Source organism: Anser cygnoides, chromosome 3, assembly GCF_040182565.1.
Source record: "Anser cygnoides isolate HZ-2024a breed goose chromosome 3, Taihu_goose_T2T_genome, whole genome shotgun sequence".
Taxonomy (NCBI): Eukaryota; Metazoa; Chordata; class Aves; order Anseriformes; family Anatidae; genus Anser; species Anser cygnoides.
In genome coordinates, this window is record NC_089875.1 from 24,964,986 (window position 1) to 24,984,315 (window position 19,330).

Below are 19,330 nucleotides of genomic sequence, written 5' to 3' on the forward strand. Positions count from 1 at the left end.
GCACGTGGACTCTGCATTGCCTGGCTGTAGTGATACAGGCCATCCTGGTGTGTGCTTCTCTTCAGTGTGAAGAAAGGAAGGAGAAGATACAGTTTTTCTGTTCCCTTCCATCAAGTCATAGCTGGGGTTAGAATTGCATAGAAACCCTAGTACAAGATGCTGACATAATTTTAAATAGATAAAGTACATAATGCAGAAGAGAGAACTGAGCATAGTGCTGTTTTGGTAAATCAGTCAGGGTTCCTGGTTTTAGCTCTAAGCTGACCTGATAGTTCCAAACCCAGTGTTACTGTGGGGACGAAAGAGATGTTTTCAGGTTTTTGTTGGTTTGTGTTTTAAAAAAAAAAAAAAGCTCGACAAGATAAGAAACAAATCTAGAAATGTACTGGCCTGTATAAATAAGTACTGTAGTTCATACAGGCTGATCTTTCCATAAAACAAGGCTTTGTGGTTTTATTTATCGTTAGCATTGTCATGATCAAATGATTGAAAGAAGTTTCACTATATTTATTTTTGAAGTATGACTAATTCTGGTGATGTTACTCTTCTTATTTGTATTTGTTACTTAGAAACCCATGGCCTTCTTTCTTACCCCTTCTAAACCTTGTCATTACAGGGTAACCATGACATGGCCAGAGAGCTGTATCAAAGCCTGCTGACTCAGGTGGCCTCAGAACACTTCTACTTCTGGCTGAACAGTTTGAAGGAATTTTCCCATGCAGAGCAGTGTCTGACAGGTTTGCAAGAGGACAACTATAGCTCAGCGCTTTCTTGCATTGCTGAAGCTTTAAAGTCATATCACAAAGGAATAGCATCACTGACGGTTAGCACAGAGCTTTTACTTTATTGATAGTGGTTTTGTATAATGTAGGTCTGTTTAGTTCCTGTTCTTAAACCTGTGAAAAGTTTTTGCAGATGTCTGACATCTGCCAGCCTCTTTTTGAGAGGACTGCAAGGAAAAGCCAGTTTTAACCCACTGTAACTTCAGAGACAAGGTTCTGTAGCTAAGCTGACTAGCTAGTATCTCTCTTTTCTGCCTTCCCACCCCCTCACTTCCTGTCTTGATCAAATCATGCGATATGACAATTTTATTTTTTTTCTTGAAGTTACAGTACTCGAAATTTTTCACTCCTTATATTGGCTGAATAAATGCTGTTGTAATGATTTAGCCTGGGAATTTGTCTGAATTGGCTCCTAGCTTGTTGAGATGCAGAGAGGATTAAATTGTCCTTCTTCCTCCTCCTGAGTTCACATTGCCTTGTATTTGACAATATGATCCTATGGAATCCCAACGATAAAGCAACACCAATTCAGTAAGAGGAGGGAGGACAATTCAATCTCACATCCACAGAATTCATGTGGCACCTGCTTTAAGCACATATTTTCTGCTTCTCTAAAGTAGGGAAAATAGCAAGAAGTACGTGCATGTGTATGGTGTCTATGTAAACAAAAAGCAGTAATGAATATGGACCTCCAGTTCATGTTGTCTTCTTTAACAAAAGATGGTCCAGCTTCCTACAGTAATTCTTCATATTTTGGTTTTCATGAAGAAGTTTTTACATATGGATTTCAGTATATCTTCTAAATAAAATGGCTTACTTCTTTTGCAATTACCAGAACTGTCAGTGTCATGACAGCTCAGATATCAGTATTTATTAAAGCTCAGATACTAATATTTATTAATAAACTGCCCCTATATAACCTGGAAGGACATAAATTTTGTGCCTTTGTCCTGTGAGAGAAGGCTCCATTGTTCCTGAAGTATCTGTCTTTAATTTGTTGGCTGGGTGAATAAGGCTTTTAATTCATGCTTCAATATTTCTCTAACATCTAGAAGACATGGGGAGACCCATCTAATTAGATGTTTATATTTAATACAGGCAGGAAAATATTGTTGCTGAAACAGGTCAGTCTGTGGCTCAGTAATTTAATCTCTTTCCCTAGAGTTTTCTTTTTTTTTTTTACTGTTGAAGAATTACTGTCCTCATCTCATCTCCTCTGCTGACTTGATTTCCTGTGTTGCCATGCATATTGCACCCAGAAAAGCACTTCCTTCTGAATTGTTGTGGTCCGCAGGAGTAAGTGCAGGTTTCAGAGGGTTAGAGAAAAGGAAGCTGTCTTTTTTTGTTGTTGTGATTTTTTGTTTGTTTGCTGGTTGGCTGTTGCTGACTCGTTGCACCACTACAAATTTCTCACCACACTTGAGTCTCTCAGCTGTGAAAGGAGCTGCTCGCTGCTTGCATCTACATAACTCAGTGTTTCAAAGGGGAGCAAAGTGTCGCAAAGAGCACATGGTAGTCTAACTGCAGAAGATTTTAGCTGTCTCTCTTTCCTCTGGCTCCAGCTTTACTGTCGCTTCTCTTTCAGTGTAGAGCATCACTCAGCACTGTTGGCACTGCAGACCATTAGTGCAAGTGATGAAGCCTGTGTAGTTGTCCACCTTGTAGCTGGAAAACACTGTACCAGGTAATCTGTTGCAGATGTTCAGTCAGCCCAGTTTAGCAATGATGAAATATGCAGGCAGTGTCTGATCTCATCGGAAAATTTCTCAACTCCTTCTTGATATACGTGCACCCCTCCTTCTTGCATTGCTGTATGCAGAATGTTTTTTCATGCAAGTTTCTCCCCTTGAGGGAAAAAGTCCAATTACTTTATGGACGAGAGGTGTATGGGACCGGGAGTTGTCATCAAGTCTGTCAGCCACAGTCCCCTCTGTCTCACAGTGTGCTTCCTTGTACAGTTAGCAAGGGTTTTGAAGTAAGACTTACTTCTTTTGACACAGAACACTCATCTCTTTGGAAACTTTTCTTGTTTTTCACTGCTGGTAATCCAGAGAAGATACCGAACTTGAACAAAGCATTTGTATATTTAAGTAGCACTAACTCCAAATACGTTGATAAGTGGCATCATTTGAAGAACTTAACTGAGCCAAAGAACTTTCTCTGTCATTTTCACAAAAAGAACTGTAACTCATTTATTGGCCATGGCTATATGGGGAGCAGATAATATAAATTGTAGTATTAATGAAACAAGCTTGTATTTCCACTTAAAAATCAAGTCCGATTTGTGCTACTAAAAATGTCTGGATTTTCTGATCTAAAGTGCTGAGACTTCACTCTATAAAAACATGAACTCTCTGTAGAGTAATTACAGTACAGTGAGGTCTTTTCCTCAGAGGATTTTCTGAAACAACCCTTGCAGAATAAACTGAAGAACTTCCATTCAAAAGTGGAGGCAGGGGGATGGTTATGCCCTTGGAGAAGGGGAAGTAAAGTGCTAAGGAGGGTGGAATAGCTTGAGTGGAGAACAGCTTGAGTCTTGTTTAAGACATTTTCTTTGGTTGAAATCTAACCCAGTAGTTCAAGGTGATTGCAGTTGGCTGATGTTTCCTCACTTTAGTCAATCGTAGGCCAGTTCTCAGATGACATGGGATGTTTGGTGAAAAACTTGTTTGTTTTCCTGTCAGAAAAAAAAATGGTTCTTGGTAAGGTATTGTAGAAGGGTTGTAACTTCTCGCTTCTAGAAGTGGCCTCTGCTGTTGTGAAATGAGAAGCACTGGGTAAGACGTGCAAAAGTTTAATACTTATCCATTCTCTGTGTAAAATAATGTCCTGGTGCTTTGTTTTGCAGGCAGGTTTCCTCTCAGCTAGAGAAAAAAGGGTGGTCCTCTCAAATCCATCAGTATAGAAAAATAAGTAATGGATTTTTGGCCTGACTAGTATCAAATCTTTTGAGTGCTGCAATTTGCCCCCTCCTAGATTTCTTAAGCTGTCACAGATGCTTCTCCGAGTCAGATAAGCTCTTAAGGAACAGAGTTTCATAGTGCCATAATTTCTAAAAAATAGCATCTTTCCTCCTGGGGTTCTGTTGTTTACTCTTCTTGGTTGTCACTGAACTGTCCCTGTCTTCATCAAATGCAAGTGCCTTTGTTCCTGTCCGTTTCACAATTCCAAGAAAATCAAAGTTGATTACTCCTTTTTGGTGCAGGTATCTTTAGCCAGTTCTTTATCTTGTGGCTCATGCAGAGAATCACTTTTTCAGTCATCTGCGAATTGGAAGGCAAACACAGAGTGTTCTCCCTTATGGCAGGGACTACCTGGACTAGTCATTTGAAGTCTAAAGGCTTCGCCTTTGGAAAAGGGGGAAATAGGTGCCCTAATAGTATTGTAGCAGCTCAAGTCACACTTGACACAAGGATGATACACTTGAAATACGGCTTGATAATTATCTAAACTTCTGTGGCCTTAATATTCAGAATGATTTACATCGAGCAAATCCGTTAACTGTGGTTTTGAAAAACAGCTTTTGGAATTGACCTGGAGAGTTCAGTTGCCTGATGAGACAGTTCAGTGACATTGCAAAGTTATTTTACCATGTTTGTTTTTGACCCAGATTGCCAACATTCCTATTACTGTGTTTCAGGCTGCTAGTACACCACTTAATCCTCTGAGCTTTCAGTGTGGATTTGTGAAACTCAGGATTGACCTTCTGCAAGCGTTTTCTCAACTTATTTGTACCTGCAACAGCCTAAAAACAAGTCCACCACCAGCTATTGCCACAACAATTGCTATGACATCAGGAAATGATCTCCAACGGTGTGGACGCATCTCTAACCAGGCATGTGTTCTTGTTCCACTCTTCAGTGTAGTTACTTTTATAACCGGTATGAATTTTATTTCTCAGCAGAGATATCAGATGAAAGAATTGAAAAGCATCAGTGAAGAGTCTGACTGAACAGTGGGCCTTGGTTTTCCCCTATAACTGTAGGGAAGCAGAGGATGTTTTTTTCACACAATCATGCACGCAGTTTCCAAGAATATGCAAGCAGTAACCCAGGCAATACACTCAAAATTGCAGCAAGACCTTTCCACCTTGCTTTGAAACACGTCAAGTACTGTGATTATATTAGTTAAAAGTAAAAATACACATTTAAGGCTCGCACTGTAATTCTTCCTGGTGAGTGTTGGCAAGCAGCTTGGTACCATACAGAATACGTGTGTTTCTAAATGCACGTAGCCTGCAAGAAGGAGTCAGTTGGTAGTCTTTGAAAGACAGAACAGTTTGGTTTATCAGTGGGGGAGAGTGGAGGTTGTTCGTGGCTTTTGTTTTTAACCCAAAAAAGGATATGTTTGTGTTTTGTTACGGGAAAAATACGCATATAAAGCATGGATAATACTCTGTCACTTTAATGATCATTATCTGTGTGAAGAAACAAAAGCTTTCTATATCTGTCTGAATGTTGTCTTATTCCTTCAGTTGTGTATGCTAGTATAGTGGTTTTCTGGATATATGATTTTTTTTTTTGACTGGTAACTTGTCTCTGTAGATGAAACTATCAATGGAGGAGTTCCGAAACCTGGCTGCACGGTATGGTGATCTCTATCAATCATCTTTTGATGCGGACTCAGCGACTCTAAGGAATGTAGAACTGTATCCTTTTAAAAGCTCAGAATTAGTCCTCTTGTCTTCTCATGCAGACAGCATGAAGCTTAACAGTCCTTTCTTCTATGAAAGCTGGCACAAAGCCATTTTGAAGCAGTTTACCTAAAAATCAGGTACCTTTGTTTTTTTAATCCATTTGGAAATGGATACTGCTGTACTATTGTTTGGAATTAGTTTCTGAAAAAGTTATGACTCAAAACTTGCAACTTCCAAGTATAAAACTTGGAATTTCGGTAGTGCTTGCTCTGTTTCCTAAAGGAACAGTGATAGGATTACTTCATGAAAACCAGAGAAGTAAGGAAAAGCGCCAGTAAGTAGTACTGCATTTCTTGTTTTAGGATCCAAGTTTGTAAGTCTCTTAACTCCTTATTGTTAATACCAGACAACAGCAGAGCTGCCTGTTGATTTCGCATGCGATTGAAGCTCTGATTTTGGATCCAGAATCTGCAAAGTAGGTTTGATAGTTAACTTCCTACTCTTTTGCTTTTTATTTCTAAATCCTTGGGGCTTTAAGTCTAAGAATTCAAGGAATGTTCAGAAAGTTTCCCAGTGGACCCTTGTGATTTTACTCAGGGTAGGCTTGAGGACACCTGTTGTTACTGTGCTGTAGCTGGCAGTGTAGAGACTGTGTTTCAGATTCTGCATTTTTAAAATTATTTATTTTGCTCTTGAGAGCTATATCGCACTCATCTTAGATATAGACTTCCATTTAAATAAACAGCTTTTAATCTCTGGCCATGTATTTTAATATGTGCCATTCTGTTAACTCTCAGAATTGCAAGTGCAAAAAGTAGGTATATGTTAGTCCTTCATGTCTGAAGGAAACATGTTAGACGTGTTAGATTAGCTTAAGCTTTCTAACGTAAATCCAGTACTTTTAACTTTTTTTTTAACTGTGGACTCGTATGCACTAGCAAAATTATGTTGAAGCAACTGTGAATTGAATCACTCTTTTGAACTCTGAGTCAGAGATTGAAGGGAAGATAATGTAGATAAATATCTTTATAAATGCGTGATTCTTCTAAGTAGAAATAAAATTGGACACCCCAGATGACTGTCCTACTTATTATGAACTAAGCATTGTTCAGAAGATACATTAATCATACTCCTTACAAGTATGAAGCTGTGGACTTCAAAAAGTTAGGTGTTTAGGAGGCGGAATTCTATTCAGAACATGAGATTAAGTTTCCAGATTTATTCTTAACTCTGACTGGCATTCTCCCTTTTCTTTGACTTGTGAGGCTTTTTAAAACATTGTAAACACTGCAGGTTTAAATAAAAGCTAGGGGAAATAAGTGTGCTGAGTCTTTTTAGACCTGTAACTGCTTCATGTGAGAAAGGATGGAGACACAACATGGTGGATAAGATATAGTTAAGAAAGAGTTTAAATGTAAAGTGCAAGTCTTAGAGTGAAAAAATAATAAATCTGTCTGCCAAACTGTTTACTCTGTTTATTTCTTAATGGACTTTGAGTTGTAACAGAAATGGTCTGATTGAGAATGTTTGGGATTGAGCGCCCTAGATTAGGATGAGGAAAATATACTAGGTACAACAAAATACTTTATTTTCTAGTTTCCAGGAATACACTTCAAATGGAACAGCACATGTTGAGAGTGAATATGAAAGAAGAATGATGTCAGTATTTAATCGTGTACTAGAAGAAGTGGAATCCCTCAACAGGAAGTATGCTCCTGTGTCTTACTTGGCAAGTAATAGTTTAAACGTATTTTCTGTAGGTGAAGGTTCCAAAAACCCATCAGCTCCATATATATATATATATATATATATACACATATATATGTATGTATATATCTCCATGGTGGTCAAGAAACCGAAGAGCACACTTTAGTTAGTTAACATAAGCTGTTAGTGGCACACACAGCCTGGTCCCTAAGGATATACTCTAATACTTGAAAAAAAAGTTTGCTAAAATACCTGTAACCTTATTGGCCTGATTAAAAACAATGCTTTTAAAATTCTGATGCTAAGAATATGGCAGATGTTGATAAATGTCACAATACCTAAAAGTAACATCAAGTCTCTGACAGGTCTCTAATGACACCCACATTCAGATAGTGAAGCATGGTGTGTTTACTCATGATGTTGTCATGAAGGAGTTCTTCCCCCACCACACACAGTGCTGGAGGGTCCAGCACTAGCCCGGCTTCAGTTTCTGAGCTGTTGGCAGTTAATACTACGTTGCTGGAGTATAGTGTTTCTCTTATCAGTGCAGGTCATCAGAGAACACAATGTAAAGCTTGCTGAATGCAAACAGTGAGCTGATAACATACTCCTTTACAGTGCTAATATAGTGTTGTCTCTTACTGTTACTGAACATCATAAAGCTGAAGTGCGTGTTGATGGAAACAAGGTTGTTCCTTTGTTATGGCTGGCTTCTATTTGCCTTTTTTCTAAATTCAACAGTCCTTACCAATTCCAAATTGCATATAAAAAAAATGAGTTGTGTAAAGTGTAGCTAAGGTAAACCCTGTAAACTTAGTTGTCACTGTCTCTGTGCCAGCTAAGCTCAGTGGTTTCAGTAGCACTTCACTCTTCTGAACAAGAAGGATGGTACAATGCAGTAGGGGAAGGAAGAGTGGATAAAAGGCTTAAAACTTATATTATTGCACCATATTAAGTTTTGGGAGATGCCAGTCTGTTTGCTTGGGGGGGATTACTATTTATTTCAGAGAGTTTGGGTATCAGAGTTTTGTGTATGAGTGTTTTAAGCTGCTGACTCTAACGCTAGGACTGAAATAATTTGCATTTTTCTTTTTCTTGGCCTCCTTGTGCTACCCCGAGCAGAAAACCTTCATAAAGGAGAGAACATAAGCAGAGGCTGAATGTAGTCACTGTCATTGTGGTGGCTGTTATCATATGATTATGTCAATGTATTTCTGACTTTTAGTGGAAATTACTGCAGTTTCATTACTGTGAGTGCATGTCTTTTCCATATTCTATGAAATATTTCATCTTATTTGTTTTGTTTCTGTTTCTTACAGCATACAGCTTGTCTGTGCAGTGCTGTCATTGCCTTGTTGAAGGTACCTCTTTCTTTTCAAAGGTACTTCTTTCAAAAACTACAGTCTACAAGCATTAAGGTAAGTACTGCTAAAATGCGGCCTAAAATTTCTCTTTATAGAGTCTTTACTTCATAAAAAAAGCCTTACTGAAGGCACAAGGCTTCAATATCTTTAGTGAAGGTACTTAACAGGCAAACCCAGGTGTGTACTGTAGTTAGGAATAACTTAATATGTATGTCATAACTTGAATAATACGTATGTAATCGTTAAGAACCACTAGGCTGTGACTTAATCAACCAAACAGGATTGAGTTCTTTAATTGCAGGATCTTAAAATAAAATCTGACTATAATTTTTCTTGATTCTGCATCTGCAGAGCTAAATATGTTCTATGGAAAGGCAGCCTTTATAAGCTTGTATTGTTTCTCCTTTTCCTTCAAAAAGCAACATTTACTATCTTGAAATAAAATTGTTATATTTATCGGTTGACTGAATAAGAATGGCTATATGACACCTTCAGGAGTGGGGGGTTGAGTGGATTTTGTATTTTTAACTCAAATGGTCCTTTTTCTGGGAAAAGTGAGAGCCTTAAGATACATATATATTATCTATTCTTACAGCTTTTTACTTCTATGCTTAGCTTCATATACTTAGAGCTTACTTGTGGATGTTTTCTAGAAGACTTTTACTCATTTTGAAGGTGTTTAGTTAAAGAAAGAGGTGCAAAGACCATGCCTGATATTGCTGATGATGCTTACTAATTTTTATAGTAATCACTGATACAAATTCTATGTTTACATCTGCTGGTTTCTCTACCAAATCCCTCCTTGAAATTTTACTCTAAGATGATGTTCCATTTCATCCTGGAATTGTCTTTGTTTCCCAAGAGGCATAGGATTACATATTTGTCTGTCGTCTTGTGTTTCAGCTTGCTTTATCCCCATCTCCAAGGAATCCAGCAGAACCTATTGCAGTACAGAACAATCAGCAATTGGCCTTAAAGGTGGAAGGAGTGGTTCAGCATGGGTCTAAACCAGGCCTTTTCCGTAAAATCCAGTCAGTCTGTCTAAATGTATCTTCCGTGCTGCAGAGCAAATCTGGACAAGACTATAAGGTATGGGTAGAATATGGCCAGGAGGAATCTTAAGCTTTCGTGCTCTATTTCCCTTCTCTTTGTTTGCCTCTGGTTGAAATTAACGGGTTCTTCTCTAATCCTCTCACTCTTGACAGTTGACACTCAAGCACCAGTGGGAGCTGATCATAGTGCTTGGAAGGGATCTGGGATTTCTATGCTTGCTGCAGCTTTTTAGTAACAACTTTTCTTCCAAACTGAAGAGACTTTGTTTGGAACCAGTCATTAGAAATTTGCTTGAGATGAGGGAAATTCAGTCTAGCTATATATCAAGGGAAACTCTGGAGGGAAAAAAGTCAGGAACAAATTCTTCTCTGCTGTGTAGCCTCTAGAACTTCTTAGTCCTCATATTAAGGGTTTTTTTGAGCATGGAAATCAGAAGGACAGGCTGTCCAAATAAAATAGCACCTGAGAAGATGCCTGTTAAAATCAAGTGAACAGTTTTATCAAAGATTTCATGCCTGAAGTTCAGGTTCTGCTAACATAGTATTTAGTGAAAGGTCTGTTTTGGTCGATCTGGGGATTTTGGGGCTTAAGGGAGGTAGTTGCTTCTAAAATAGGACTAGGAAGTGTGTAGTGTTTGTCTGATGTGCATTACTCTGTGAAAACCAGAACCCTGGGGGGTGGGGGAGACTTGGTGTTAGCTGCATCGTTGTCAATAGATGTTAAAAAAAAATGTTGATAGATATTAGATAAAAGAAAATTACATTTGTCAATGAAAAGCATGTCAAAACTGACTCAAGCATGCATGTGCATTGGTCTTGGAAAACTGAGGACAGAGTTGGTTGTTTTTTTTTCCCTCCTGTCCTTCAAACAGAGAACATAAAACTTATTTTAAGAGGTTATATAAAATGGCATTTTAACCTTTCATGTGTTCTCAGATTCCTATTGACAATATGAGCAATGAAATGGAGCAGAGGGTGGAACCACACAACGACTACTTCAGCACTCAGTTTCTGTTAAACTTCGTGATACTTGGCACCCATAACATCACAGTAGAGTCCTCTGTAATAGATTCAAATGGTATTGTTTGGAAAACGGGGCCTAAAACAACTATTTTTGTTAAGTCTCTTGAGGATCCATACTCCCAGCAAGTTCGTCTTCAGCAACAGCAAGGACAACCATCATCACAGCAGCAACAACAAAGAACAGCATACTCACGGTTTTAATTTTTAATTCTTAAAAGTGTCTCTTTTGTGGTCAGCGGTATGACAGTTTTTCTTTGATGCCTTTTTGGAAAGGTGTATACTTTTTCTAGAAGGTTAAATCTCAGATGTCAATTTGTTGCTTTTTAGGTTGATTATCCACAATAAATTTGAACTTGATTCAGCAGAGGAATCAATTCAAATTTGTAGTTGTGCTTAATATTAGACCTTCTCTGTGATCTCTTCACTCCTGTTTACAAACCTGCTGCAGTAGGCTCCATGAACTTTGATAGCAGGGGACACCATAAGAGCTGTTTCACTAGTACTTTCTGTACTTAATGGTTTCATTTTTATTTTTTTTAAGCACGTGATTTCTAATGTTAGGACATCAGTAAAAACTTTGGCTAGTTAATACAGAATTGAGTGTCATACCAAGGTTTTTTTTTTTTTTTTTTTTTTCAATGTGAAAGAATTGGCAGGAATATCCAGAGGTTTTTCTTTTGACATTTTAATAGCAACTCTCAGTATTCGGCTGTTGTATTTGTATTACCACAATTCATCAGCACTATTTGATGCATGCATATGAAAGAAAGTTGCAGCTTACTTCTCATACCTGGTTGTTACAAAGGAAGAAGACTAATGTCAGGGGAGTCTTATAAGAAGCAGGATTTTACAGGTGGGAGCAATAACTGTTTCTCAGATGACATAGCAAAGATTACTGTGATGTTTTTACCTTCATGTATATGTATTTCAGAAAGAATTTGGTTTTGGGACGTTTTGGTTTTTTGCTTGTTCTTTAAGAGGAAATTAACTTGCAAGTCGTTTTTTCTTTTAACTGCTTTGTTTTTAAAAAAGGAATTTATTATATGTCTAAGCTTTGTAGTCTTGTGTACTCTTTGAGTGATTTAATAATCCTAATCGTTAGTTTTACAGGATAACGTGGAAAAAAAAAAGGGGGGGGGGGGCAATACTAGAAATTGATTCAGAATCATTTTGGAAATATGTTGACTCGTACATAGTTTTCATGCTTCCTTTGAAACTTAAAGGGTTGAACTCTGCCTGTGTCTGGACTCCCAGACCGCATAACAAGGATCACATAACAAGTCACTCACCTGGTCCTAATAAATTAGCTTTGCTTCTCACTGCAAGAAACTCTCCCACTTGAATGGGGAGGAGGAAGGATGGCACCTCTTACAGACGTCACAACTTATAAATGGTTTAATCCTTGTCATTGGAGTAGAAATTTCCATTGTTTTGTAAGTGAATTCCTGTTATTTCTTCAAGTTGATTTCACTGTAAAAGCTGACTAGAGCTTGCAGATTCTTCTTGCTTGATATGCAGAGAGTGCAGTTATTAATTATTACAAGCCTAGGTTTCTTTAGCTTAGCTGGATGAAGAATCATTTTCACTGTGTCTTCCCTTAACAGTTGCTTAAGAAGTCAACTTTCTTCCTCTTGGCTTGAGACTAACAGGGAAAAAAAAGTTGGAAGTGCTCTTGGAAGATTTCATAATACCTTAGTCAGATCCTAAACAGAAAAGACGATGGGATGCAAGAATAGAATAGGAAGATTACAGAATTGTTGAAAAAATCAAGTGTCCTTCTTAAATTTGATTTTTATTTTGTGCAGGAGGCAAACTACCGCTGTCTACAGAAAGTGGTGTTTTCTGTCCCCACTTCAGTGGTTATGTAGTTAGTTCTGTGTGTGTCCATACATATATAATATATGCATACATGCATACGCATGCCTATAACTACAAATAGCTTATAAGGTCCAGAAAGAGATGATTCACCCTTTGCACATGCAGCCTGTCATATTGGAGACCTGAACTATTTGTGGCTGGTTGTTTTTTCATTAAAGTCCCAGGTCATTTTCTTAGCCACAAAACCCTTCATATTGTAATACAGAAGAGAGGAAAAATAAAGCAAAAAGCTCCAGCCTAAAAGGTTAAGCAATTTTTCATACTGCATAGAGAATGTTTCTTGCTCAGTTATTGACTGATATGTTGCTGGAAACCTGTGATGGCAGCATTCTAAACCAGCTTAGAAACAAAATGAAATTCCCACATTTGGAAGCAGACTTTTCTCATAAGTCATACACTATTCACAGTGCATAGCTGAGCTTATGAGAAAGCTAGTAGAATAAACTTGGGCCAGGTCGAGGCTTTCCCTGGTTGAGCCTTAACTGTCTGCAAGCCAGTAAGATTAACCATGCTACAATGCAAAAAAAAATAAATAAATGTTCCTTCTCCAGACAAAATTGTTTGCCTGATTTGAGAGGCGTTCAGAACTCCAGGGACTCGTGTCAACTTTGGAGCCAATAAATAATACCTGAAATCTGAATGCTAGGGATGGGAGCTTGGGAATAGGGGGGTAATGTCTTCTGGAAAGTGCCAAGTACTGTTTATTAGAAATTAACTTCTATAAGATGGCTTTCTGGAAAAGTATGTGAATTTCCGACAAATTACGAAGGATAAATCTGCTTCTGGCTCCTTTGCAGGTTAGATGTGCATGCTGATCAGGCAGGACCCTGAACCTGTTACTAAACTGCCATTTAAGCAAGTACAGTGTTTTAGGTTATGTCAGTTTTATACTGAGGTTGATTTTGGCTGTGTTTTTGTTTTTAAATATGTATTTTTATTCCTAACGCAGGGTGTAATACGCTTGGCAAACAGCAACCAAATTTTTTCATAGAAATTAATGACTCAAAATACCCGACAAGAAGTGAGGAAGGGTGTTAGAGCTGCAGCAATGTACAGAAAGCTGTTGAAACTATCAAGGGTAAATGCGATCCTTTACTATTAATAGAAATAGAGAGGTTATCTTGCTTGACTCCTGTTTCTGGTGCCTGTACTTGATCCTTTGTCACACATCTTCTATGAAGTATTTCTGTGATATGGGCCCAAGTTAAATCTCCGTAACGTTTCTCAATAAACAAAGCAGTAACTTGATCACTATGGGTACTGCACACTAATAATGGCAGATGATTCAGGTCTCCTGCTCACTGGCAAAAGTAGGAAAATATTCAGTGGCTAGTCGTTGGTCTTGAGCCTGCTGCTAAGAGTTCAAACTGAAAAGCTTATGCAGGCAAATGCTAGCTATGTCATTATTTAGTCTTTATAATTAAGATACACTTTCATCTAGCTTTGATAAATTCTTGGGATGGGGAAGGGTAGAGCTGATTATCAAACTTAGATGAGTTTGGAAACATTCATAATACATGCAGTCCTGCATTAAGCCAATAGTAATCAGGGGCTAGAATTTAAGCTGACTTCCCCAGGGATGATGTAACCAGACTTTCTCAGACGTGGAGAAAATCTCTTAAAGCTGGAGAAGACACATCCTTGCGAACCTGTGCTCAGGCATATCAGAAAGTGTCATTTCTAGATGCCCAGCCAATCTCTTGCTCAAGCCAATGTGGATCCTTAACAAGAGGTAGGAAAGGAGTTTTTCCCATTTAAAATTATGACTTTCTCCAGAGTTTAATTTGCCAAGATCACTTGAGTGTTTTTCATAAATGTTTCCCTGAAATTCGCATCTTGGACTTCCCTTTCCTTTCTCCTTGAATAAGCACTCATTTTACCTGAGGACTGAAATGCCTTAATTTAGCTAAGGTGTTTTTTTTGTTTGTTTGTTTTAATTTGATAATAAGTATATGTATATCTTGGATTTAAATCCTCTGAAACTGTACAGGAGTTGGGCAGGTCTAGAAGCAAGTTTAATGGTCCTTTAAATATAGACATAAATTTTAAAGTGAATTTCTTTACTGATACCACAAATTTAGTTTTATATATAAAAGGAATGGGTAAGATCTGAAAGAATTGCATTGTATTCTTAACATCTCTTTTAAATGATGTTAGTATGAACATTTGTGGGCTATAAATATGTATAGAAAGTACAGTAGCTCTAGAGCTCTATGCTGAATGCCCCAGCCAGGAATGTTATGTATATAAGTGCCTGAAGGGAGGGTGCAAAACAAGGAACGTGAACTGGCAGCGTGTGCTTGCAGCCCAGAAAGCCAACCGTGTCTGTGCTTCATCAAAAGCAGCGTGGCCAGCAGGGCGAGGGAGGGGATTCTCCCCCTCTGCTCTTGTGAGACCCCACCTGCAGTGCTGCGTTCAGCTCTGGGGCCGCCAGCACAAGAAGGATGTGGACCTGTTGGAACAAGTCCAGAGGAGGACCACAAAGATGTTCAGAGGGCTGGAGCACCTCTCCTATGAAGACAGGCTGAGGGAGTTGGGGTTGTTCAGCCTGGAGAAGAGAAGGCTCTGGGGAGACCTTACAGCGGCCTTCCTGTACCTAAAGGGGGGCTGCTTCTTCTAGAAAGACAGGGAGAGACTTTTTATAAGGACATGTAGTGATAGGGCAAGGGGTAACAGCTTTAAACTAAAAAGGGGTAGATTTAGATTCGACATTATGAAGAAATTCTTCACTCAGAGGGCGGTGAGGCACTGGCACAGGCTGCCCAGAGAAGCTGTGGATGCCCCATCCCTGGAGGTGCTCAAGGCCAGGCTGGATGGGGCCTTGGGCAGCCTGGTGTGGTGGGAGGTGTCCTGCCCATGGAACCAGATGTATTACTACACCTGGCTACCGTGACTATTAATTGTCACCTAAGGTTTTCAGACAAGGTCTGTTCTTGCTAAATAAACTAGAAATATGTGTAGATTTAAATAGTTAATCTGTAATTAGTGGTTTGGGGGGTGAGGTGCGGAATAGGTATATATGAAACGCAAGAGGATGTAGTAGTAATCTTCTGAAATCTGTTGTCTTTCAAGCTGGATTGGGCCAGGAGGATTAGTGTAATACCTGGAATGACTAAAGGAAAAAAATGTTTTTTGGTTTTGTCCTCAGAAGGTACCTTCAGCTGGAAAAATTGTCAAGAATAACTTGAAGTCTATATATTATTTTTTTCTTAGCTCTGCCTATTAAGCACATTTCTCTCCTAGTTGACAACTTGTTTCAGCAGTAGTCTTGAAGTTTAGCAGCTTCTTAAAGGCATGTGATATGCTGCCTTGTACATCCTGAAAAGATAATGTGCACAGGTGTGTGTATGTATAAGTGGGTATACGTATGTGTGCATGGAGGGAATGATACCTTGGTATGGAAGCATTTTGCCTTTGGAATAGCTGTATTTTTTTTTTCTGTCTTCTTTCTGCTGGCTTATGGTGCTTTGTTGTCTCCTTGGTCAGCATATTTATACACGTGCCCTTTTGGTTCTCAGCAGCATCTTCTTACAACACTGTTCCGTTTGTGGCAGTGCAGGTGTAGTCAGGTATCTGCATTGTCCAAGCCCAGCAGGGGGGTAGGAGAAGTAAGGGAGAGAGGAAGGAGTGGATTTAGGAGCCCTGCCAGCTCACAAAGCAGTTCTGGGTTGAGAACTGGTAGTTCTCTGTGCTTGACTGCTGTAACCGAGGATCCAGCACTATTAGAGTTGCTCTTGCTTCACCCACAGAGATGCCTCCAAGGACACAAGCTTGGATGCTAAGCCAGAGGAGACTTATCCAAATCCTTGTCCTATTAATCTCCAAGGCATAGAGAGTGATAGAGACCAAAGCACTTCTTGAAAGCAAGTGGAAAACAAGTGTTACGTTGCTTTTCTTACAAGATATGTTACGCAGTGTTGCAGTTACCTTCTGTCTATGTGAATTTGAAAGCCAGGTGCTGTTTTCTGTTGCAGGGAAGTTATCTGTCTTAGCAGTGACCCTGGATAGCTTATGTTCTTTTGTGCTCCCAGGGACATCTCCCTGACAAACAAACAGCTACTGCTCAAACTCACCGCTGAAGTCACAGACTGCGTGTATTTCAGGGAGCTGTCTCGAGTCAGCCATCCCTGTTGCTGTACCTGCATACTTCCAGAAAGTTGCCTTACTCTGCTGCTTGTCAGCTTAGTGCTGAGAAATAGGGCGTACCTCCCTGGTGTGCTTATTTGCTTTTAGGATAAAGTCTTGATCTACCTCTTGCTTGCCCATCTCTAATGCTGTCCAATTTAAGGACACGTTGTTAATGGAACTTCCAGTTAACCTCAACCTCTCCATCCAAGGATCTCAGACAAGGTAAGAAGGGGGTCACTGAACTTCAAGAGGAAATCTCTTGGGCTAGAAAGAGCCCATGGAGGTCACTTAAGCTCTTGAGTCTGCTGGATGCTTAACTGTAGTAAAAAGGTGTGTTGTTGTTGTTGTTTTTCCCTTTTGTCAGTAATGAAACAGTTGACCTAGTACAGCAGTCCAAGAGATGCTGCATTACTTCCATTGCATAGAAATAAAACAGGCTATAGCCATGTCACAGTCCTTTGATTTTTTTTGATTTTTTTTTAACCATATTCCCTTAGATTTGAGACTGATGAAGTCTTTCAAAAATCTGACTAATAAAAGCCATTTTGTGGAGTTTTTAATGGGTATCAGTGATGACTAAATATCTCCAGAGAAGATAAAGGTTTGGATTGGGTGATTTCAAATTTATTTCTCGATAGTTTAGGTATTTCACTTGCTGGTACTCTGTCTTATAGGTCTGTTCCCTGCTCCCTAGCAGTACTAAATTTAGATATGCAGTTAAATTGAAATCAATAAGTGTCGGTGCTTAATGCACAGCTTTTAACTACAGGGCAAAACCAATGAGTAGCAGTTGAACTAGTAGAGACTGGTAAATATAAACTGAAAGGCATGTGAATGGCTGGCCTCTGCCAAAGGTGATGGGTGAGCCTTCAGGGTACAGTTTCACACTTCAGGCTGTCTAGCTGCGTGTTGTTGCTCAAGCAGGCTCCCTCTGCTTCTTGTTCCTGCTTCCATCTTCGTTCTTTACATCAGGTAATAAGTTTATCTAGTTAAAGCTTTCATTTTGCTAGGGTGTTTTTTCAGCTGAATCAGCAGGTCTGTCTTGGCTGACTGCAGCAAATTGATCGGAGCCAGTACCAGGAGGGTGCTGGGAGAGAAATACGGTGTATCTGAGAAGTAATAATCAACTGCTGGACGGACTGTGCATCTGCGGTGTGTTTCTGTATTTAACACAAGTCTGGAGGGAACAATCTGTTTGGAGACATCTGAACTGTGGCATTTCTGCATGACCAGTTGGAGGGCAGAGTTCACTTCACTGCAGTAGTCACCAGCCAGCTGTCTGGCCTTCCCTGGTGCTGCAAGTCCTCACCCAAATGCAGGGCAGAAGGGAAGAAGTGCCCTCTGTGGAGTGATCGATAAGGCCAGGTCTGCGCTGAGATGTCAGTCTTTGCTCTGGAGTGAGTGAGATGTACTGAAAATGTCCCAGTTTGCCAGCAATATGTATGCTAACAGTCGTGAGCAATGACAGCTGCCTGACTTGCATAGTTTAATAAAAATCCTAAATTGTGCAGACGTTAAGGTTCTGATTTCACGGTTTTTTTTAGTTATACTGGTGTTATGTGAACACTGTAAAATTTTAGCTGGAGTCTGGCTTTTGTCACTTAATCTTAAATCCACAGGAATTAGTTTTGTGTGTACGTATTTTCAGAAACAGGTCTATGCAAACGACTGTGCCCAAACTGTGCCATTGTCTTGCTGAGTAAAGTGAAAAAGCAACATGGGTTGTGATGTATCAGAGCTCATCACCCACCTCAGACAAATAGGAAGTTCCAGGAGTTCTAATAATTAACCAAAAAATGTTGTCTGACCTCATCAGAAGGTCTCTTTCCATCATTTCATGAAGGAAGAACAAAAGCTATTGTAATTAATAGTGCTAATTGTTGCAAGTCATTCAGTGAAGCTGTCATCCTGGCACGTGTTTTTCATGAGCAGTGTAGATTGATCCTGACTATGATGTACAGACCAATACAGCAAGTTCATTTTATTTCCTCTAACATATATCACCAATAAAGAATTGACGTGCATTTTATCTTTCCAGAGGGAAAGATTCACCTGAGAGTCTTCTGAGAGAGAGGTGTGGAACCCTTCCATGGCTAGGCTTTGGGAAGGGTTTGCGTGGTAATGTGGACAAGGTCTTTGTGAGTTGGGTACAAATTCACGAGAAGAGAAATTCTGGGTGCATCTGGGTGGTACAGCCCACACAATCTCTTCCCTAAAGAAATCTGTATTTCTGTAAGCATATGTACACTAGGTTAAAAACAAGAAGGTACTCCTTGATTTTTATTTTTTTGGAGAGTGGGGGGGGGAAACAGGTGAAACATGAGGGTAGCTTGAAAGCTGTTGGATTAGTTGCCTTCCTGATATTTCTGCCTGACCACAAGTAAAGCACTTAGCTACTGTGTGTTGGTGTTCCCACTTTAAAAAGAAAAGAGAGAGAGAGAATTGAGTTTACTCCTAATGCTTTGTTCTTCAGAGTTGGGGGGATTAAATTTCCTTTTTTTTTTTTTTTTTTTTTTTAATTCTTAAGGAAAACCTTTCTCAAAAAAAGCCAGTGTTAGGCCAGGTACTCGTGTCCAGGTCTCTCCTTTCATGCTACGAATGTACTAAATGGCAGATGAGAGTGCCGATGACTCACTGACTACATTTATGCATATATGTAAACACTGCCGTACCAGAATACAGCTTACCAAGAGGGATATGGTAATTTGAAATCTGTTTCCAATGGAGCCCATTCTGTAGTATAAACACAGCGAGCACTTG

The 19,330-nt window shown here is 39.3% G+C and overlaps 1 protein-coding gene across 9 annotated transcripts in view; it reads left to right on the forward strand.

The window, feature by feature from the left end:
- INTS7 (integrator complex subunit 7) overlaps positions 1-19,330 on the forward strand; it is a 42,904-nt gene that overhangs the window by 10,554 nt on the left and 13,020 nt on the right. For 3 of the 9 annotated variants that reach the window (XM_066993718.1, XM_066993719.1, XM_066993720.1), the window contains exons 13-20: positions 617-823; positions 4,423-4,617; positions 5,327-5,430; positions 5,825-5,893; positions 7,015-7,147; positions 8,445-8,543; positions 9,393-9,578; positions 10,478-17,542. In XM_066993718.1, coding sequence (XP_066849819.1) covers positions 617-823; positions 4,423-4,617; positions 5,327-5,430; positions 5,825-5,893; positions 7,015-7,147; positions 8,445-8,543; positions 9,393-9,578; positions 10,478-10,765 — 1,281 coding nt within the window. In that variant the 3' untranslated portion in view covers positions 10,766-17,542. Of the gene's footprint in view, positions 1-616; positions 824-4,422; positions 4,618-5,326; positions 5,431-5,824; positions 5,894-7,014; positions 7,148-8,444; positions 8,544-9,392; positions 9,579-10,477; positions 17,543-19,330 lie in introns of those variants that run through there. The other 6 variants (XM_066993721.1, XM_066993723.1, XM_066993724.1 and 3 more) reach the window with 4 other exon arrangements.